The 22851-nt window shown below is 41.5% G+C and overlaps 1 protein-coding gene across 1 annotated transcript in view; it reads left to right on the top strand.

The window, feature by feature from the left end:
* Positions 1 to 5271: 5271 nt before the first annotated feature.
* Positions 5272 to 22851, top strand: part of ERICH6 (glutamate rich 6) — a 30335-nt gene continuing 12755 nt past the window's right edge. Inside the window, exons 1-10 of the mRNA XM_039241036.1 lie at positions 5272 to 5701; positions 6999 to 7056; positions 11731 to 11825; positions 14805 to 14867; positions 15153 to 15208; positions 15300 to 15416; positions 17769 to 17882; positions 18843 to 19000; positions 20146 to 20216; positions 21284 to 21429. Of these exons, the coding sequence (XP_039096967.1) occupies positions 5272 to 5701; positions 6999 to 7056; positions 11731 to 11825; positions 14805 to 14867; positions 15153 to 15208; positions 15300 to 15416; positions 17769 to 17882; positions 18843 to 19000; positions 20146 to 20216; positions 21284 to 21429 (1308 nt within the window). The remainder of the gene's footprint in view (positions 5702 to 6998; positions 7057 to 11730; positions 11826 to 14804; positions 14868 to 15152; positions 15209 to 15299; positions 15417 to 17768; positions 17883 to 18842; positions 19001 to 20145; positions 20217 to 21283; positions 21430 to 22851) is intronic.

A 22851-nucleotide genomic window follows, 5' to 3' on the forward strand; every position in this document is an offset into this window, starting at 1 on the left:
ATTAGTGTCCTTATAAGAAGAAACACCAGAGAGGGGCGCCTGGGTGGCTTAGTCGGGTGAGCTTCTGACTTTCACTTAGGTCATGATCTCGCGGTTCGTGGGTTCGAGCCCCGCGTCGGGCTCTGTGCTGACTGCCAGCTCAGAGCCTGGAGCCCATTTCAGAGTCTGTGACTCCCTCTCTCTCTGACCCTCCCCTGCTCACGCTGTCTCTCTCTCTCTCTCCTAGAAATAAAATAAAAATATTAAAAAAAAAAGAAGAAGAAGAAACACCAGAGAGCCCACTCCTACTCCACTGTGCTCACACAGCAAGGAGGAAAAGGCCAACTGAAGACCCAGAGAGAGGCAGCCATTTGCAAGCCAGGAAGAGGGCTCTCACTAGAAACCAAATTTGCTGACGCCTTGGTCATGACTTCTAGCCTCTCCAACAGTGAGAAAATGAATTTCCGTTGTTTTGGCCAACCAGTCTGTGGTATTTTATTATAGCAGCTCTAGCTGGCTGATACGGTGGGAAAACCTGGCCCTCCCCCTCTCCCCTCCAGTAGGTGAGAGGAGAAGGTTTTCCTTTCCCCCAGGGTCACGAGTCAGAGATGAATCTTTGGGGCTAAAGTCTGCCATGTTGGCAGGGCTGGTTCCTTCTAGAGGCTCTAAGGGAGAATTTGGCAAAAATAAAGGAGGAGGATGTGATGCAGGGCCTGGGGGTGGTTCCCTGTGAAGAGGCGCCACTTGAGGTCAGACCTGAATGAGGAGGAAGCACAGATGCAGAGAGCTGAGGGCAAGAGCCCAGAGGGGGAAACAGCTTTATATATTGGTTTCCTGTTGCTGCTGTAATAAGTCACCACAAACGTCGTGGCTTAAAGGAGTGCTGATTTACTATCTTACAGACAGAATTGCTTATATATTTGTTTCCTTCTTTAACTCCTTGTAACTTCCTTCCAGAATATAAACTTCATGAAGGCAAGGGCCTTGTCAATCTTACTCCGAGCTGTGTCCTCTGAAACTAAGGCACCGAGATCAATTATTTGTTGGGTAATTCTCTAACTGAATGCAAAAATTAGGGAATAAACTGAGGCACATCTACCTGATGTCATATAAAAATGATGAGAAAGTTTACAATGTCATGTTAAAATGACGGAAAGCATACAAAATTATGTACACTCACAAGATGTAAAACAAATACACAGAGAAAGGTGACTGAAAGAAAATACCTCTAAATGTTAATAGTATTTGTTTCAGGCTGCTAGAAATATGGATAGGTTTTTTTCCCCCTTTTGTTTTTTTCTTTCTGCATTTCCAGATTTTTCTGTAGCAAGCATGTATTATTACTTTTCACATGTCTGGGGCTCTGGGTTAGAAATAATCTACCCGGTCATACCAGATAATGGCTGCCTCCTTCCTGAGTGTCTCCTGATTCCCCTCCCCTTGATCCCTACCCAGGAGCAATCTTGTCAAGCTCTAAGACATCCTCTGTGCCTGTCTGGCAGTAGGCTACTCATTTTAGTTTCTATTATAGTTATTTGGGGACTTGTCACAGCTCCCCTCCCTCCCTCCTTCCCAAGAGTAGAGGCCTTCCTTAGTCATCTCTGTATTCCCTGCAGTATTTCTTTAGCCCTTGGGCTGTACTTCAAACATATTGCCCATTATCATAACCTTTTACCTCTATCCTATCTATTCTCCCTGATCTGGCTCTACCATAATCTAATGAGTCTAGCAGTCTAGTCTAAATATAACCATGCCTTGCTCAAAGCCTCCAATGGCTCCCCATCTTCCTGGGAGGAAAAGCCAAAGGCCCTTCACAATGGATCACTTGCTTCCTCCTCTCTAGTCACACTGCTCCCCTCCACCGCCCCCTCCCCCCCATGCTGGAAACACTCTCCAGCCTCTTTCCAGGGATCCCCCTGACTAGCTCCCTCACTTACCTCAGGCCTCTGCTCAAATATTACCCTACTAGAGAGGTCTTCTGTGCTCACCTCCATAAAAAAGCAACTATTTCTGCCCACAACTCTGCACCCCCCCCACACACACACACATGTTCACTTCATGTTTGTCCACAGTGCTTAAGACCTTCAGACAAACTATTTATTGTATGGTCCTCCTCCAATTTAAGCACCATGAGTGAGAGCAGAAGCCGTGTATACTGCTGCTTCCCCGGGCCTGGAACAGTGCCTACTATGCAGCATGCACTCGATAAATATTTTTTGAATGAATGAATTACTGAGTACACTAAATGAGAATGAATGAATGAATGAATGAATGAATGAACGGATGGATGGGAAGTTGTGTAGGAGGCAGGAAGGGGAGGGATGGCCAGGAGTGGCTAGTTTCAGCAAGGAAGGGTGTCTCCTTTCCTGTAATTGCAGAGACACTTCAGAGACAAGAAACGAGAGAGTTAGGCTTACAGATTGAAAGGGTTGGAGTCAAAAGGGCTATAAAGCTAGGCTTGACCTAAAAAGAATTGGTGAGAAGATATGAAGTCAGGGAGGAGTGAGTAGAAGGATTTAGGGACTTAGGGTAGAGACAAGTGTTTTCTGCAGCACCTTTCCCAAGGCAGTCTCTGCTGCATGCATAGCAATCAGGGGAGAGCATTTGATATAAAATATTAAAGGGAAAGATAAAGTAGATGTCACTGCTGATTAAAAGGCATTAAACATGCTTTCAGAAACCATCCTGTGAAAGGAGCTTGTTGGAAAGGAGGGGGAGGATCTGACATTTACAAAGATGCCCCTCATAGCTAATTATTATGGTCTGAATGCTGCGTGCTCCCAAAAGGCCATATGTTGAAATACTAAATAAAGCCCAATGTGATGGTATTAGGAGGTGGGGCCTTTGGGAGGCGCTTGAGTCCTGAGGTTAGAGCCTTTGTGAATGCGATTTGTGTTCTTATAAGAGACCCCACAGAGCCCCTTCCCCTTCCGCTCCTGAGGACAGAGCGAAAAATCCAGAGGTCTATAAACCTGGAAGCGGGCTCTTACCAGTCACCAAATCTGTCACCGCCTCGATCATGGACTTGCAAGTGTTTAGAACTGTGAGAAATTTATATTGTTTATAAGCCACCCAGTCTGTGGTGTTTTGTTATAGCAGCCCGAAAAGCCGAAGCCACTAATGCAGCCCGGCTCATTCTTCATCAGCCCTCATCAAGGCTGTGGTTCTTTGCTATTGTTCCTTCACTGTGAATGAGAGCAATGCTTACCAATAGCTTTCTGAAGAGACCATGTGCCTTCTTTCTGAACTGAGAGCTATCTATCAAATATTCAGCACCAAGCAAAGAGCTAACCCATAGTGCTTGTTAAATACTGGACAGTCATAAAATATTGCTTAGTGATTCCAGACACCTAACCTCTCACTTCCTGCTTCCTTGAGAGTCCTGTGAGTTCAAGTCTTCTAGGCTGGAAAGCTCATACATGGAAGTCCCTGATGCCAAGAACTGACCCAATATTCACAGCTAGATCTCATTATTATTACAAGCTAGTCTGACACAGCCAGGCCCTTTGGTTTTCTTGTTGGACAGAACCATTCTTGAAGAATCAACCTCAGACAAGATGCTATAGCCTGAATGTGTCCTCTTAAAGTTCTTATGCTGAAACCTCATTTCCACTGTGATGGTATTTAGAGATGGGGTCTTTGGGAGGTGATTTGGTCACCACGAATGGGATTAGTGCTCATATAATAGGGGCCCTTGGGAGTTCCCTTGTTCCTTCTGCCACATGAGGACAGAGCCAAAAGACAGAGGTGTATGAACCAGGATGCAGATTCTCAGCAGACACTGAGTCCACCCGATCTTGTTCTTCCCAGCCTCTGGAACTGTGAGAATAACTTTCTGTTGTTTATGAGCCACCCTGTTGATGGCTGCTATAGCAGCCCAAACAAGTAAGGCACAGGTCACAGTGACAGCATGATAAAAGGAAACAAAGCCACTTCATAAGTTTGTCTAAGCAGAAAAATAAGGTCACTGTGCCACCACCAAATACTGCATCAGAGGACTTCCCCCCATGCCGACAGCATCCAATTTAGAGCAAAACCCTGCTGGCTTAGACCATCGCCCAATTCATCTAGCCAAAGCCTTGACCTTACAGGTTCTTTCTACCATTCTGTCACTAAGACACCTTCCTGTAAGAGGTGATAACTTATGTAACTACTTGCGTGTTCCTGGTGGTGTCTGGCTGAAATGCACTGACAGCTGTAGGCTGTCATTGCACATTCACGGATATCCCCAAGCAAGTTAGGGGTAAAGTATTACCGTTCCCAATTTATACAGAGGGAAACTGAAGCTGAAAGAAGTCTGGTGGTTTAAGAGCTCCTACAAGGAGACTTCTAGCCCTAATAGTGTTCACTTAATGTAAGACCAGTCCAGGCTCTTTTTACAACACCCAGATATCCTCAGCTACAGAGAATCTTTGCTTTCTTTACCTGAGAGGTGAAGTCAAACAGCAGAAACACAATCCCTCCCGCCAGGAACACTTCCCAGTCTTGGGATGGCTTTGAAAAGAAGCTGAACTCTGCGGTGAAGATGTACATTCCAGTCTGGGTGGTAAGTAAACAGATGTCCATTATATATTATACCGTGTTCCTCTTTGTGTGTATACAAATATTTTTACAAAATACAATGAACTGAAAACAAAGGTCCAGAAAGACACAGGCATTACCTAGGTAGCCAGATGTCTCAGGCCTTGCAACAAGCACGCCTGGGTTTGGAGCGAGACACCCATCTGGGACATAGAATTTAAGGGGTATCAAAAACCTCACTAATCAAGATAAATACTTAAGGCAATATTTTAAAATATCAAATCAGCAAACTATGACCGGTGCCTGGTTTTGTAATAAAGTTTAATCGTTAAGTTACAATAAGGATGTGTCTACTGGAAAACCAAAGTCCAGCATCAGCAATACCAAGTGACCTAACAGCGTCCTTCTCTAGTAGCCCCCCCCCCACACACACACTCAAACAAGCAAACAAACAAAAATGCTCCAAAGGAGCTAAGAGGAAAGGGAGATCAGTTCGCCACATGCTATCAGGGGGTCTCTGCGACCCCAGAAAGGAGATGAGAAAGAGGCTAGCAGAGGTCCTGGCTCCTTAGCAGCTCTCTGCCCCGACGCCGCTCTTCCCACACCTCGGATTCAGTCCTGCCGCTTTAAATCCCCCCCCCGCTTGGAGGTGCGCCCTGGCCGTTGCCCCGGGAGACGGGAGACGGACGCACCAGCCAGCGCTCCCAGCCAGACTTGGACTGGCCGCTGCACCTGCCACTCCGCTAGCTGCGACCCCGCTTCCCTCCAGCCATGGCCAACTCGCGCCCGCGTCGTGGCTCCAGAAACCCAGCGAAGGAGGAGGGCCCGGAGGAAAAGGAGGAGAGAGAGGAGGAGGTGGAGGAGGAGGTGGAGGAAGAGGAAGAAGAGGAGGAGGAAGAAGAGGAGTTGTCGATGGAGGAAGAGGAGGAAGAGGAAGAGACGGAGAAGGAGGAAGCCGAGGAGAAGACAGGGGACGCCAAGACTCAGGAGGTCCAAGGGACGTTCAGCGAAGACTACTTCTGGAAGATTTTGGACATCGGTGACAGCAATGATGAAAACACAAGGGCATTTCTTCCCCGATTAACCAGCGTCGCCAGCCCCAGCCTGAGCCCGACCTGGACGACCTTCAGCGGGACGTCGAGCCTGTCGTGGAGCGAGACACCTATCTTGAGCTCACACTTGAGCATCTCCTCCCAGAAAAGTACAGCCCCTGCCCGCCCCTTCCTCTAAGGCTTCCCTGGCCCTAGGGACCGCTGGTGCTGGTCCTGCAACGTCAGAGCCTTGGTCTACCCGGGGGTCGGGTTTCTAAATACATGCACCACTCCACACACAACCCAGTCCATCTCGGCCCCTTTATTCAAAGGCACTAGAATCTTGGCCGAGCTGTTCTGTTGGCTCACGATTTAGGACATCGGTACAACACTTGGTGAGACTGGGAAACTTGGGCAGTGCGTTACCGAGCTCATTTGCAATACTTCTATGTGCATTCAGGCCGGGATCGTGTTCCCTCCCTCCCCCTACCCCCCTCTTCCTTTCCCTCTCCCCCCTCTTCCTTTTCCCCTCCCCCCTCTTCCTTTCCCCCTCCCCCCTCTTCCTTTACCCCCTCTTCCTTTCCCCCTCCACCCCTCTTCCTTTCCCCCTCCCCNCTCCCCCCTCTTCCTTCCCCCTCCCCCTCTCCCTCTTCCCTTCCCCCTCCACCGTCTCCCTCTCTCTGTCTAGCTCTCTCTTCCCCCTCCCTCTCCCTGTGTCTCCCGCTCTCTTCCTCTCAATCCCTACCGCCCCCCCACCTTCCCCATCCACACTTTCTCTTTTTCTCAGAAACACACACAGGAACATGCCACTTTTTTCAGGGTGTTATGCTACAAAGACAGCCCTGTAAAAACAAAACAAAAAAAACAAACAAACAAAAACAAAAAACCCACAACACCTCATTTTTGTGTTTAAGTTCCTAAGCTAAAGCCACTTAAGTCACTTCCTTAAAAAGAGACACAGAGCACTTTATTTAGAGTGTGGACATTTCCTTTTCAGGACCATTTTTTATTGAGTAAAATATGGAAGGGATCTGTCCCCGGCATTATAGAATGTTTACCAGCGTCCCTGGCCTCTAGCCCTGGCTATGCCATGAGCCCCTACTCTGATTTGGGACAATCAAAAATGTTTTCAGGGTCTCCTGGGCACCTCAGTCGGTTCCGCATCTGAATTCAGCTCAGGTCATGACCTCAGGTCATAATCTGAATTCAGCTCAGGTCAGTTCAGGGCCCGCACACGGCTCTTTGCTGTCACCACGGAGCCCACTTCCAATCTTCTGTCCCCCACTCTCTCTGCCCATTCCACTCATGCTCAGGCTTGCACTCTCTCAAAACATAAACAACCATGAAAAAGATAAGAAAAAAACTATCTTCAGAGTTGCCAAATGTCTCCTGGGGGGCAGAAGTTGTCCTTTTGAGAACCACTGATTTAGAAAGAGTGGCTAAATTTTTTAATGTTTCATTCAACAGGTTTTCCTAAAATATTTCAGACATTTAGGAAAGATATACCTGAAATAAATTTAGATAGGTAAGAAAATGTTTTGCTTACATATAATTTTTTTAAGCTGATGACGTTTACTTTTACCTCTTGGATAAATATGTCTGGAAGTAGAGTAAAAATAATTCAGGACACTTACAACCAATTTCTTAAAAAAGGATTTTTAAAAATCTATACTGTTAGACACTTTGAGGATAGAGACCATCTAAATACAGAGAAGGTGTGCCCGCTTGATACAACATGAAATAATAAGCACGTGTACAATAGCAAACACCTGAACATTTAGGACATAGATCTCTATTGGCAAAATGAGACAATGCTTAGATACACTTCCTGTGAAGGGAAGTGGAAATTATGGTCTTATTTTTTCCCCCTCTCTCTCTTTCTTCTTGTTATTGCTATTGGCCTCCAAGAACAGAAAGATACCTGAGAAATACCTTTTGGAACATCTTTATAAATCTTTAAAAACCTACGTCCATGCTCTTGAATTACTATTCACCTAAGCATTGCCTTTACAAGCAATGTTTAAATTCCTAACCATAAGGAGGATTGTTCTGTCCCACTCTTATGTTTTTATTTATCCTTTTAATTCAACATTATAATAAAAATAATATATGCTCATGGTTACAATATTAAAGTATACAAAGGTATAAAATGAAAAAATTCCATGCATGCTTTTCTTTACACCCACACTCCCATCCACCAGGGTTAACATATTGTTAACAGTTTGTTTCTAATTTTATTTTTATTTATTTATCTTAAAGATTTTATTTTTAAGTAATCTCTACACCCAACATGGGGCTCTAATTCACAACCCCAAGATCAAGAGTTGCATGCTCTACTGACTTTGCCAGCCAGGCACCCTTCCAATATAATCTTAAATAGCATATTTTATTTTATTTTTTAGTATATTTTAATTCCCCAATTTATCAGTTTTTGACATAATTATGAAAGATGAGGAATATAACACACTATGTCCTTCTTCATTTTTGGTAGTTATGTTATTTTTAGTTTTTTTAGCCTTTAGGACTTCAAAGTATTTAAACCTCTACTATCTAATTTATCAAGTTTAACAACTTGTATTAACTCTATTATGAGGAATAAACACATTAATGCACTTCTACCTCCCTCTATCTCTCCTCTCATCCTTTCTTCTCCCAATTAACAGCAAATGATGTACATCTTATAACAAACTATATGAATATATATTCATATAAAGTCATATTACTTTGCCAAGTTTATGTTTGTATTAAGTTTTATAATCATAATTAACTCAGTACAGATTAATTCTGGAAAGGAAAATCAATCAACAATACTCACAATTTCATACTAAGAAATCCAACAATATGATTGGATTCTGCACAAAAAGCCCAGAATCCTATGTCTGTAAAACTTGGCTCCTAAAAGGAGAACTTTTCAACTCTCAGGTTTTAATGCCTTCAGCTTTCCTGAGTTGGGTTAAAGGGCCACACTTTCCTGATTCCCGTACTACTTTCTTTCTTTCATTCGTTTTCTCTTTGCTGGAGAAAGTCCTTGGGTAATTATTTCATGTAGATCTCAGGGGTAGTCAGATTTCTGAGTTTTTTCCTGTCTGGAGATTTCTTCATTTTTACCCTCACACTTAATTAATAACATAACGCGGCATAAAAGAATACATTTAAAACCATTTTCCTCAGCGCTCTGCAGACATTGCTTCTTTGCCTTCTAGTATCTAGTATTGCTGATCAATCTGATTCTCAAATACTTCTGATATTTATTTCCGCCCCTTCATGTGTCTTCTTTTCTCCAGAACTCCTACCAGATGGCTATTGGCCCTCTTGGATATCAAGATTTTTTGTATTTATAATATGCAGCCCTTGTACAAAAATTTTTGTTTCGGTACTCATATTTGTAATTTCCAAGAACCTGTTCTTGTTGCTGTTCAAATAGTTGTTTTTAAATCTCTTTTAAGGGTGCTCTTATACTAACGTTCTTTTTTGTTCTTTGAAGTGCTTCTTTTCTTTTCAGAATTAGTTCTGTTTATCTTGATCTTTCTCTTCTATGCTATTGACTGCCCTTAAGTAACTGGTAATCCTTGGTTATCAATTTGTATTTATAAATGAATGAGCCGGTAGGTAATCCGAATGGAGTCCTTCTGCAGCTGAGCAGTTCCTAAGAGGGCGTGCCTGGAAGGCTGGCTGTGAGTCCTAGTGGGTGAATGGGGAATGTCAGCTTGTGGAGCATTGGTAGGAAGCAGGCAAGATGGATACCCCACTATTACTAGGGTTAGGATAAGGACACCATTGTGTGGTTGGAGCTCTTCACCCATTTCACTTCTGGGTGGGATGCCCTTTCCTCCTTTCTCATCCAAGCCTACTGGGCAGGTTCCGCGTAACCTCATTCTGTGCTCTGCTTTTCTTTCAGACCTACCAACTCCCAAGACAGACTGTCCACTCCTTGTAGGAAGCAGTTTTGGGGGCTTTATCTGGAAATGAAAAGAACAGCTCCCTGGCCAGGTGCTCTGAGGTGACTCCTTGAACTCCACTGATGGCAGTCTCCAGCCCTCTCCTCTCTGCATTTGGTTGAGTCTGAGTTAGGGTCTTCCCAGAAGAAACTTACTTACCTCTCTTGCCTTGAACTGTGGTGTTCTCCACTCTGGTTTTCCATCAAACTAAAGCCATTTATTGTCATTCTTGAGGGACTTCAATATTACTTGTCTACCGATGACACCTTACTTATTTTCCAGGGCTATTTTTATTTGTTTGTTTGTCCTTATTATTTCAGTAAGATCTTGGAAAGGAAGGGAAGGAGAATTGCGTGCTCAACTGCTATCCTGACCTGGACCTCCTATTATATGGGAGCCTCTCTTTAACTAGATCAAATTCTTAATTTCTCCTCTTAAATCTTCCTAAGAAAATGCTTCTTTTATATTTTAAAGCGTTCTCATGGGGCACCTGGGTGGCTCAGTTGGTTGAGCATCCAACTTCAGCTCTGGTCATGATCTCACGGTCCGTGAGTTCGAGTCCCGTGTAGGGCTTTGTGCTGACAGCTCGGAGCCTGGAGCCTGCTTTGGATTCTGCATCTCCCACTCTCTCTGCCCCTCCCCCATTCATGCTCTGTCTCTCTCATTCTCGAAAATGAATAAATGGTAAAAATTTTTTTAAAAAAGCATTCTCTGGTGAATTTGGTGAGATTGTGTTTTTAAGGAAATTTGTCCTTTAAAGTCCTAAAATGCAATCAATATTGGCTCACCTTCTATGTTTTATTGCCCCATTACTATTCTGGTTGAAAATGGGGCCAACTATATGTGGCAGATAAATGCGGAAAAACACGGGTTCTGAAGCCAAACAGGTCCAGGTCCCATTTGCATCTACTGCAATACAATTCCTCAGAGGTTCCCTAGAGCCTCAGTTTCCTTACGTGTAGAGGAGAGAATATCCATACATGCCTTGATTAGTCTTTGTTAATATCAATGAAATCATGTGACTAAAGCAACCACTATGAATGTACCACTACATAGTCAGTCCTCAGGAGATGTTAATTTTGTCAGCCTCTGCCATCTGCCATCTTTCCACAGAATTTCAGAAACAACCTTTGGTGTTGGTGTAAGGAAGACAGAGAGACCCAGATGAACAATGTAGGTCTGTTTTGTTAACCACTGAATTGGAAAAAAGGCCAATTGTTAAACATTGTCTAGGGATTGCTCCTTAATATTCTTTTTTACACTTGGTCCCTATAACTTGTTTCTCTGGGAGGTTAGACAAACAGGACTCCCTCAGAGACTTGCACAAGTGGCTTCAGCCGAGTCGTTCTTCACTTCTTACAAGACACAGTCATTTTGGAATTAAAGCACCCGACTGATGCAATGTGTCAAGGAACAAAAGCATCAGAAAAGATGGAGACAGTACTAAGAAAGGTGAAAAAGTGACAGCCCTAAAATTGACTCAATCATTTGATAAAACCTGATAATTTTAGAAGATCAGCAAATTATTAGAAAAGAATTGAAATTCAAAGAGGTGAAGGAACTTGAAGCACTAGTTATTATTTACTTGTTATCAGTAATAATCATTTTAACTAGTAAAAGTCAATACATTTCTGCCTTGCTATCATGTCAATAACTCAAGTAACTGAACTACTTGTAGAAAGAATACAAATACTACAAATTGTTGATTACAATGCATTTAACTTCAACCCTTTTTTAAAAAAAGAAGTTTGGGTCATTTTTCAGCTGTTTATTGGGTCATCTGACTGGTTTAGTTGGAGGAACACAGAGCTCTTAAACTCAAGGTTGTGAGTTTGAACACCACTTTGCATGTAGAGATTACTTAAATAAATCTTAAAAATAAATAAAAATAAAATGAATAATATGTTTCATTTAAATACAGGTAAATGTTTAAACACACACCATACCATACATGCACCACCACCATACATGCACATACATGCACATACATGCACAGACATAGTCGTAGTAATTTATTCACTGGGGAGAAAAATATGGTATTGGGAGCCTTTGGGACGTAGAAAGGAGTACTTTCCCTATGATGCAAACACACTGTGCCCAACTTTACTGAGAGAGAAGAATGGAGGAAAACATTTCAAAGAAAATAGAAACCAGGATCTTCTATGTATGTGCATTATTTGATTGTTAAACATTCTGTATTTGGAAGTGGTGCTAACAACTAAATAGGCATACTCACAGCTAACATTTTGTCTAAACTTCAGGACCATGTATCACAGTTTGTATCCAGGAATTCCAATGTCAGTACAAACGGAAGAAAGCTGGCTTCAAGAATTATCTGGCAAAAGTAGGAAGCCAAGTAAGTAGTGTGATTTCTTAGCTTTTGCTCGGAGATGGGATGGCACATTGGAAAGAGCATGGCTGGAGGCGCCAGGGAGAGCCAGCTTTGAATCCCAGCATGACCCAAACTGACACGGAGATGATAGCCTCCCAGAATCTCAGGTTCTTCCCATGTCAGTAATAATAATAATACTTATGTCACAGAATTGTTATAAAGAGCAAAATGAGATTAAATATCTAAACTCTTTGGCCCTTGGTCTGTAATAAATGCTAATGTTTAATGTTCACATCAAAAAAAAGCTGCCGTTCTATTTTGATACATATTTTCACTTTTTATCAAAGTAGTAACATGCGTGCTGTAGTCTAAGTAGCAACCATTGAGATAGATAATACAAAAATTAAAATTTTAATCTATCCCTGTATAAGTAATTATGAATAGCCTTTCCCGTTAACTTTTATATTTGTTTTATGTCACTTATTCATCAGATGCTTACTGAGCACCTAGCACACGCCAAGCAACCATCATAGTCCAAACCCTGTTCTAGGGAAATGGCAATGAAAAAAAAAATTGAAAACACCGGTCCCTGTGATCGGGCATTAAAGTGTGGAAGGTGGAGGTGATGGTAAAAGAGATAGGAAATAAGGAAAATAAGGAAATATGTATTATATATAATTAGGTGATAATATATGTAATATATATACATTATATATGTATATATATATATAATTAAGTGCTAAGGAGGAAACGCAGAGGAAAGGATGGAAAGTGTTGGTTGGGAGGGGTACAAATTTACACAGGGTGCTCAGGGGAATCTTCACTGAGAAGCTAAAATATTTGTGCAAAGACCTCAAGGACATGAGAGTGTGAGCCAGGATGATCTTGGGGAAAGATTATTGCAGGCACATGGACTAGCAGGCGCCTCCTCCTAGAACAAGGAGGCAGTTTGTGTGGCTGCAGTAAAATAGTCAAGAGGAGAATCTGACGGGGGAATAAGGTCAAAGGAACACCTGAAGACCAAATCTTTTTCAATGGGAATGAAGTAGAAAGACCCGTGAGGATTTGCAGAGTAGAGTGACAAAATCCAACATAAAAATGGACCAAATATTAAGATGTTAATAAATCCCAAACTAATCTACACAGTCAGTAGAATTCTGATGGGGTGTGTCAATGGAATTTGACAAGTTCATTTGTCGCCCTTGCTTAGCAGTGTTAAAAGAAAAACAGGTATTTCCAGGTTTCTACATTGGAGCAAACATGAACGGAATGGAGCAGTGCCAAACTGCAAATAGGTAGGAGTGCTCCCCAGACAACAGCAAGGAGGGATTTTTACAAAGACACCAGAACAAAACAAGGACAATTTTTGATTGGCTATAGCTTAAGGGGTTGTATTACTTGGGAAAGCCTGCTTGGCTGTCTGTTCCTAACCTGAGGCATTTACAGAAATTGATTCTGGCTCAGATTTCAGTTTGCTTTCTGGGGCCACCAAAGAAGGCATTAGGACCACCTCTGATGGCCGCTTGGTTTTATTCCTATAACAGCAGGACCCTAGTGTACCTCTCCATTTCTTTCAGATCTTCGTTCATAGTTTCCCCCCCCCCTTTCCCCCCCCCCCCCCCCCGGCCACATAGGACTAATGCAGCACTTACTAATTTATTCTTGAGTATTTTATAGTCTTATATTGATGTAACAATTGGAAACTTTTTTCCTGTTATATTTACTAATTGATTATTGTCAATGAATAGGAAAATTATTGATTTCTATATATTAATCTTGTATCTAACCCCCTTGCTGAAATTTCTTATTCTAATAGTTTGTAAGTTGGAAGTCTACAAAACAATTCTATCTCCTGTAAGTAATGGCAACTTTATCTCTTTAATTGTTTTACATAGCAGTGTATTATGGACATCTTTCCATGTCAGGAAAGATTGATCTAATTCAATGAAACAACTGCACAATATTCCCTTATATACAGTTACTGTGGCTTATGTAATGAAACTGATTGCTAGATATTTCAGAGTTGGTTTGATGTTTTGAGCTCTTCCCTATAACAAATAATGCCTTAATAAAAACCTGTGCTTTTTTTATACCTGTGCTGGTATTTCTGTTGGACAAAATGCCTAAAACATACTTAAAAACTTGTCAGATATTCCACATAGGAAGTACATCACTTTCTGAAGCCCACCTCTTTCTCTACGAGCAGTTCTTGCTGCCCATGGCTCTGTGAGGAAGTGGGCCAGCCCCCTCCCTTTACCTCTGCCCCATTGTAGGTTGATCTCATTGGTTTTCATCATTCCAATTCTATTAGCTTAAATCTTCTAGATGGTTAGCCTAAGTTGCTGATGTCCACCTCCCCCATTTCCAATACTGCCCTGGAGTCTGTGGCGGAAATAATCCTCATGGTTGAGTTCACTGTCTTGAACTAGAACCTCTAGCACCCTTCTACCTGAAAACTCCTTTATGGACTAACAGATATAAGGTAGACGATACAGTACTTTCAAAACAACAGAAAATGGGGTGCCTGGGTGGCTCAGTTGGTCTTGATTTAGGCACAGGTCATGATCTCACGGTTCATGATATCAGCCCTGCATCAGGTTCTGCGTTGCCAGTGCGGAGCTTGCTTCAGATTATCTCTCCTCACTCTCTGCCCCTCCCTCACTGTACTTGCACACGCGCTCTCTCTCAAAATTAATAAACTGGAAAAAAAAAAAGCAGAAAACAAGAGTCTGCAAACAATATTTATAGTCAAGTGATGCAGGCATCTCTGTAGTATGCTAGGACTAGAAAGGAACAGGGAAACCTTTTTCAATATGATACATCAGTGGTGACTTTCCCCTGTTCCTTATTGTTGATAAAATGTTATTTGGAAAGGGCAAAAAAGTAAAAGGTCAAACAAACACAAATAAGGGTACTTATTTTTCCAAAAGGCATGTTTTCTTTTGTATTAAGCTTCTTTCCTACTCTGTTGGGATTGATGACAAATGTACACTTGTTTTACAGGGAAGAAAACATCCTCTGGAATTAAGGAAACCAAACATGAAAATTTGGCTTCTAAGTTAAGAGGTAAATAGATATTTAGAGTCCTTTCCTCTGCTAGCAAAGGTAAACCAGCCTTAACTCAGGCTACTGTACCCACCCCCTTCTTGAAAAGCCCTTTCCTAAGAATATGCTCAACAAGGTGGTAAAAAAGGTTTCAGGGCTTTTAAACTAGTGTGTGTGTGTGTGTGTGTGTGTGTGAGAGAGAGAGAGAGAGAGAGAGAGAGAGACAGGGAAGCAGGCTAGGAGAAAATGGAATACACTGTACAAAGGTTTTAAACTTTCTTTCTAAATGGATGCTTTTCTCTGCAGAAAAATGGGTAATTGATCCACAACAGCAAAAACTGAATGTTTTATGTGAGCTGGAGGTAAGAAATGTTTCAGTCCAATAGCGCACAGAGTTCATTGTAAATACCACTTATTCAAAAGTCAATTTTCTCTCTCTTTTTAAAAATATAGTTTAAAGAAGACTTCATGACACTGTTTGAGCCAGCTCTGAAAACATTGCCTAGCGTTGGGCCACCATCCATTCTGACATTCAAACGAGAGAGTTCCAATGTAGGCCTTAACTTCAAGGTGATTTTAACTTATATTATTTTTTAATTTTAAAATGTTATTAATAAATGATGTAATAAGCTACATGATGATTTGCACAGAAGACTGGGAACACACTTATTAAAAAATACATGAAGAGCTCATGTATATGGAATAGCACTTAGGGTGGCTGTGTTCATTTCCTGGGGCTGCTATATCAGCGTCCCATAAACTAGGTGACTTAAAGCCTCAGAAACTTGTTGTCTTGTGGTTCTGAAGGCTAGAGGTTCAAAATAAATATGTCAGTGAGTCCAGCCAATAGGGGAGAGTCCTTCCTTGCCTCTTCCTAGCTTCCAGTGTGGCCATCAACCCTTGGCCTTCCTTGGCTTGCGGCTACTCCACTCTGATCTCTGCTTCAGCTGTCCTGGCATTCTCTGCTTCTGTTTCCAGATGTCCCTCTTCTCCAACCAAGGACACCACTTATATTATGACTAATGACTTCATCTTCACTTGATTGCATCTGCAAAGACCCATTTCTAAATATGGCCCCATTCACAGGTACCAGGGGTTAGAACTTCAACCTATCTTTTCAGGGGACACAATTTGACCCATAACAGTGGCCATAAAGCCAGGAAACGCAGGTGGATGTTTGCCATACTAGATCATCTTAAGTGACTGATTTATGCCTGTGCTTGATGAGCTAAGGAAAGGCTACCTTAATAATTCCAACAGGACAGGACACTGCCCCGCTGCACCAGAGCAGTAGGGGACTGATTGGTGGTAAGATTATTTCCAAACTCAGATGACCTGGCCATATGGAGAGAGCAGCATGCGCCCTAGAGTGGCACCGCCTTATTTCTTTTTGGCCCACTAAAGGTGCAGGCTTATTCACTGGAAATAAGAGCCATCAATTTTGTTAGGCAGCACACCACGGATGTGTATACAGGGTTGATGGGAACGTTGTGTGGACACACTAACACACGGCTCATTGCTGCTTTGCACCGCACATTAAACTATGCAAATCTAATAAGGGGTGACACACTAAATATGTCATGTGATATCAGTCAATATTTACTCTTTATATTTGTCCAGGTTTCTCAACTTTATGATTACCCTATAGACTCTTCAGGCTAAAATCCTTTTATTCAAACCTAGCTCCTCCTTTCTGAACCACAGAAGTTTGTACCCAAGGAAGTTTCTCGAGTTTTCTTCTGCTGACACCCAGAGATGGTCCTAAACATAAGGAAAGCCTTGTAGCCTTTCTTCCAGGGAGTTGTCCCCGCATTGGCAGGGCTGGCTTCTCCTGGATGTTGGGTGGATCCTTCAGGTCCACCTAGATGGGGCTTTGACACGAGTGTAGTTCAGGGGCAGCAGTACCGGCTTGTCAGGTCTCCTCTCCAGCTATACTGTCCTCAGGTACAGACCCCAGCCCCACTCAATGACTCATGGTCATTGGAAGAATCTCCACCTTGCTTTCCCCACAAGTGAACGGGAGAAGGGGTGAAGGGACCAAGGGCTTAGGAGCTCATTAGCAAGACCCTGATATGGAAGGGTTGTAGGCGGCCTGCCATTGCTATATTCTCTCTCTCCCTGCTTTGTTACTTAGGCAACAAACTAGATGTGTCACCACTTCTGTTTACTCTCCAAGGGTTCTGCTCTCAGCAATGTGCAGTACTTACCATTGGGTAGTTTTGGCAGCCTCAAGATATTGGCCATCACTCTAGTGGTGAATGCCTGGCTGCAATGGCCACCTCGCCACCCTTTGGCCCCACAGTGGCCATTTTGCTAGTCCCAGAGAATGGCAAATACAGCTGGCTTGGTAGTGTTCATGACCTGCAAGTCCTACACGATGTGGGTTTTTCCTGGAGGCCTGCACTAAAGTTGCCTGCCTGCCCAGGAATCCCTGCAGTCACAGTTGTGAACTCAGAGCATAAACATGGCCATAGTGCACCAGCCCTTGATCCCCTAACTCCTCTGTGTCCTGCTGCTTCCCCTGGTCTCCCCCACACCGCTTCTGAATTACCTTCACAGTACAGTCAGAAGAATCCAGAGCCCCAACCCCAACCTGGGGTTAATGCATTATCCTTTGTCTCTTGCATCTAGTTACACGCTGTAGCGCCCCTCCCGCACAAGGAACTCTGATGTCAATAGTAAAGCCCTTTGTGAAACTTCCTTCTTGCAATGAGGAGACACTGTGAGAATCCACAGCTAGTTCAAAGGGCCCCCAGGGATTCTGACAGGAGTCCTCAAGCAGGTTGGCACATGAGCCCACCACCCCTGCTCTCCCATTGGATATTTGCTGGCCCTGCCCAGAACCCCAGCAACATCTACGCTCCCAGGGGCTCTGGGCCTCCTTGTGGGCATGAATTCATTTTTATTTTCCTCTTTCTGAAGGAAGAAGAGGAGGAGATATCGCCCACATGTGAATTTTGTGGAAGCGATCTAAGATCATTTCTTTCCATTATGGATGTTTACTGTGATGATGATAGCTCTGAACCAATAGGAGATGTGAGTTCTAATGCAGGTTCACTGAGGAAATGGTGTTATTTTTAAACATATGAAGTATTTTCTCCCCTGCACCGCATTTCTTAAGAGTTACGTGTTAGCTGTTGGGGAAATGCAAATCATCATCACAGTGGGATACCATTTCATGCCCACTATGATGGCTATAATCAAAAAGACAGATAATAACAAGTGTTGGCAAGGATGTGGAGAAACTGGTACTCTCATATACTGGGAAAGGGGAATGTGATATGGTGGAGCCACTTTGAGAGACTGTCTGGCAATTCCCCAAAAAGTTAGAGACATAGTTACCTATAGCCCAGCAATTATACTTCTAGATATTTACTCAACATATATACTCAGAGAATTGACAACATATACCTATACAAAAACTTATACACAAATGTTCATAGTAACATGATTTATAACAGCCAGAAGTGAAAACAACCTCAAAATCCATCAACTGATGAATGGGTAAATAAATGAGATGTATCCATACAATGGAATATTATTTAACCATAAAAAGAAATGAAGTACTGATATATGCTACAGCACAGATGAACCTTGAAAACATTATGCTAAGCAAAAGAAGACAATCACAAAGTACCACAGTTATATGATTCCACATAGATGAGCTACATAGAACAGGCAAATCTATGCAGACAGAATTTAGATTAGTGGTTTCCAGGGACTGAGGGGAGAGTTGGGGAGGGTTAACGGGTAAGAGTTCATGTGCTAAAAGTTGGCCACAGATAAGGTTTTGACAGCTCTGTGAACACACTAAAAACCATTGACTAGTACATTTGAAATGGATGAATTGTATGGTGTGTGAATTCTATCTAAATAAAGCTGTAACCAGGAAAAAGCTACCATAGATTGTTATCCAAATTTCATTAGCCATTTTTTCCCCCTGTAATTATCTTCATCTAGGACCGATGAGATAAAAATGACCTCTTTGTTTTTCAGGTCTCCTGTTGTAGTTACTGTCAAAATCTGATTGACTACATTTATCAGGAAAAACAAAAAGCCCAAACCCCTAAAGCTGAATTAATCTGTATTGATCCTCATGCAGCCCATGGCAGTGACGTAGATAGACTCAAGGCAAAGGAGAAAGCCTTGAGGAGGTAACATTGAGCCTTTGATATTGAAACCCAGTCCAGCTTAAGTAGAGAGCTTTTTGTAAATGAACGCTGTTTTTTCAAAATATTTAATTTTGAAAATGTGTTCTCAGTAATGAAATCAAAATTGACCAAAGCAAACCTATCAAAATTCCTGATGGGGGTGCCTGGGTGGCTCAGTTGGTTGAGCATTAGACTCTTGATTTCAGCTAATGTCATGATTCCAGAGTCACAGGGTCGAGCCCCACATCGGGCTCCAAGCTGACCATGGAGCCTGCTTAAGATTCTACCTCTCTCCTGTTGTCCCTCTCCCCAACTCCAGCCTGCTCTCTCTCTCTCTCAAATAAATTTTTTTTTAAATGTTTTATTTATTTATTTCGAGGAGAGAGAGAGAGAGAGAGACAGCATGAGCAGGGGAGGGTCAGAGAGAGAGGGAGTGACAGACTCTGAAACAGGCTCCAGGCTCTGAGCTGGCAGTCAGCACAGAGCCCGACGCGGGGCTCGAACCCACGAACCGCGAGATCATGACCTGAGCGAAAGTCGGACGCTTAACCGACTAAGCCACCCGGGCGCCCCTCAAATAAATTTTAAGATTACTTTGTTAAACAAAAATAAAATAAAACTCCTGGTAGATGTTATTGAGATTCATAAGCTCCCAGAAACTCTGGAAACTCACCAGTTTAAAGTAGAAATTTACCAGGGTGCCTGGTTGGCTCATTCAGTTATGTGTCTGACTCTTGATTTGGGCTGGGGTCGTGATCTCACGGTTGTGGGATAGAGCCCTGTGTCAGGCTGTATGCTGAGTATAGAGCCTGCCAGGGATTCTCTCCCTTGCTCCCTCCTTCTCTCTGCCCCTCCCCTACTCATGCTTTCGCTCCTCCCAAAAGAAACATTTAAGAAAATAAAAATAAAATAAAGTAGAAATTTATCAATTGCAAATTCCAAAGGCAATTTAGAATTCCCATATTGGAGAAATTTGTTGCCAAAAGAGAGTAGAAACATATGTATGGATTCAATGCCTGGATTCACAAATAATAATAGATAAAAATAATAAGGGATGGTGTTTAAACATTAAAAATTTGTACTAAAATTCTGTTTTAAGCTTCAAATACATTTCAGATTTATATAGCATATATTTTTTAATTTTGTAGAAAACAGGAGCTACAAATGTCCAGACAATTTGCACTAATAACAAATGAACAGCCTAACATACCTGAAGATGGTGAGTTCCTCAAAGCTGATGTTATAGATCAGTTGTACATCAGAAAGCTCAGATATATGACCAAAAGCTAAAATTGGTATTTAAAAAAATAATATTTAAAATGTTCATTTCAGTCAATGCATCCATTAAAATGGCTCAGAAAGTCTGGTGTTTCAGTCATCTGCCTTTTAAAGTTTTTAGTCCTCAGCTTACTATTGCTATTGACTGAAATAAATTAGCAACATCTATAGAATACTTTACAGATAGCTGAAAAGAGCTTATTGAATTAATTGTCTCCCGTTTCATTAAGCACACATTCCCTTCTGTTTTCCAGCTGGGATATGGAAAAATCCGTCAAAAATAAATCGGATTACTTTCTTCATATATGGACCAGTATGGCTATAGTGTGGGTGAAATGGAAAAGAGCACTGATTTTTGGAATCAAGTTCTTGATTTATGTAGCTGCTTTTCTCCTTATAGGCTGTACAATTTGGGGTAAAATACTTCATCTTTCTGAGAATGAGGCTCCTCCTCTACCACTCAGAGCTATTGAAAAGATACTTAAGAGGTGTGCTTAGGTGGCTCAGTCGGTAAGTGGCTGGCTCTTGATTTGAGCTCAGGCCATGATCTCATGGTTCATGAGTTTGAGCCCTGTATCGGGCTCCCAATGACAGTGCAGAGCCTGCTTGTGATTCTCCCTCTCTCTCTCTCTCTCTCTGCCCATTCCACACACTGTCTCAAAATAAACATAAAAATTAAAAAGAAAGAAAAGATACTTAGAAAAGAAATACATTTGTTTTGGCTTAAACTAAATCCTTGGTATAAAGTTCTTTCATATTCAACTACTTCCTACTAAACATTAGGCCAGAAAATTCCACTTAATGAAAATCATCCTTCTTCACTTAACAAGGGAATGTTTTTATTTTTTAACAAAAGAAGACACTCACTTTAATTTAATGAAAAACCTCATTTTTCTGCCATTAACAAAAGGCTGATGAAACAATACATTTGTAATAAGGTTTGAAATTTCATTTTAGAAGAGAGGTTTTGGAAAATTTAAAACAAACATGTGATTCTCTTCCGATTAGAGCCAAAGCACTTAAGAACAATATCTTATCAACTTTCCGTGGATATTCCAAAAAAGGAGATATTTGATGACAGACTACTTGATTTCCAACTAGAAAAGAGAAACATATCCATTGTTTGTTGTGATGCTAGAATAGCATGTGGAAAGGTAATTATCTTGTTATTATTTTTACTTGTGACTCTTTAAAATCAGTTTTACCTAAAGTTGTAAAAACTGTCAGAATGAATAGAACAGGTTGGCTACATGACACATTTAACTCTTTGTCAAGATGAAATGGTACAGATGTGGCTTTTTAACTTCTACTAGACATTAAAACAATACTTTTACATGTTTTATGATAGGCTATTTTGGTTAAAACGTTTTTATTTTAAAATGTGATTGATGTACATTAAAGACTGTTTGGAGCCCTTAAAAACTAAAAAGAAGTGGAGAAATATCACCAAAAGCCTCAAGCACTTCCCCAAAATCATTGTTAATATTTCAATATTAACAAACTGTAGAATACCAAAGGAAAAAAATCTTAAAAGCAGCAGAGAAAAAGAAGTTCTGTTTATATTTAAAGGAAAAGAGTTAAGAGGGGCGCCTGGGTGGCTCAGTCAGTTAAGTGTCCGACTTTGGCCCAGATCATGATCTCATGGTTTGTGGGTTCAAGCCCCACATCGGACTCTTTGCTGACAGCTCGGAGCCTGGAGCCTGCTTCAGAATATCTGTCTCCCTCTCTCTCTGCCCCTCCCCTGCTCACACTCTGTCTTCCCCCCACCTCAAAAAATAATAAATAAAGCATTAAAAAAAAGAGAAAGACTGTCGGATAACCTCCCAACAGCAACAATGGAAGCCAGAAAACAGTGGAATGTCTTCAGTGTTCTTAAAAAAAATAGTGGTCAATCCAGAAGTCGATAACCAGCTAAAATATTTTTCAAGAAAATGTGCCACCCCCAAAACACTGTCTGGTAAAGCCAAAGATAATTTGTCACTAGTAACCCTTCATTAAAGGAAATCCTAAAGAATGTGCTTTGTGTCATTGGATGGTCTGAGATTCAAGAAATATGAAAAGAAAGTGGTACATAGTATATATGGATAAAACTGAAAGTTGACTAATAAATGACAGTAATAATAGCTTATGGCATTTCAAAAAACGGAAAAGAATAAATTATACATTTCAAAATAGTACATGATGGGAAGAAGGTTAAATGTAATTATAGTGCTGTAAGGCCCTTGGTTTGGGAGAAAGGCAAATATGAAAGCTTAACTTCAGATTTGGATAAATTAAGTTTACTTGCTGAAATTTCTAGGGTAGCCAGAAAAAATAACAGAAGCAGAGAGTATAAGTTCCAAATGTGTAGAGCTAGAACAAAAAAATATGATATATTTTAATTACCCCCCCAAAAAAGACAAAAATGCATAAGGGGAAAAAAAGCACATAACAGGGAACAAATAGAAAATACCAAGGAATGTCAGTAATTATATGTAAATAGACTAAATACTCCAGTTAATAGACAAAGAATGTCAGATTAGTTCTTTTTTAAGGAAAAAAATTCTAACTATATAGTTTATAAGAGATACATCTAA

The sequence above is a fragment of the Hyaena hyaena genome, unplaced genomic scaffold (assembly GCF_003009895.1).
Source record: "Hyaena hyaena isolate Hyena2069 unplaced genomic scaffold, ASM300989v1 scaffold_186, whole genome shotgun sequence".
Taxonomy (NCBI): Eukaryota; Metazoa; Chordata; class Mammalia; order Carnivora; family Hyaenidae; genus Hyaena; species Hyaena hyaena.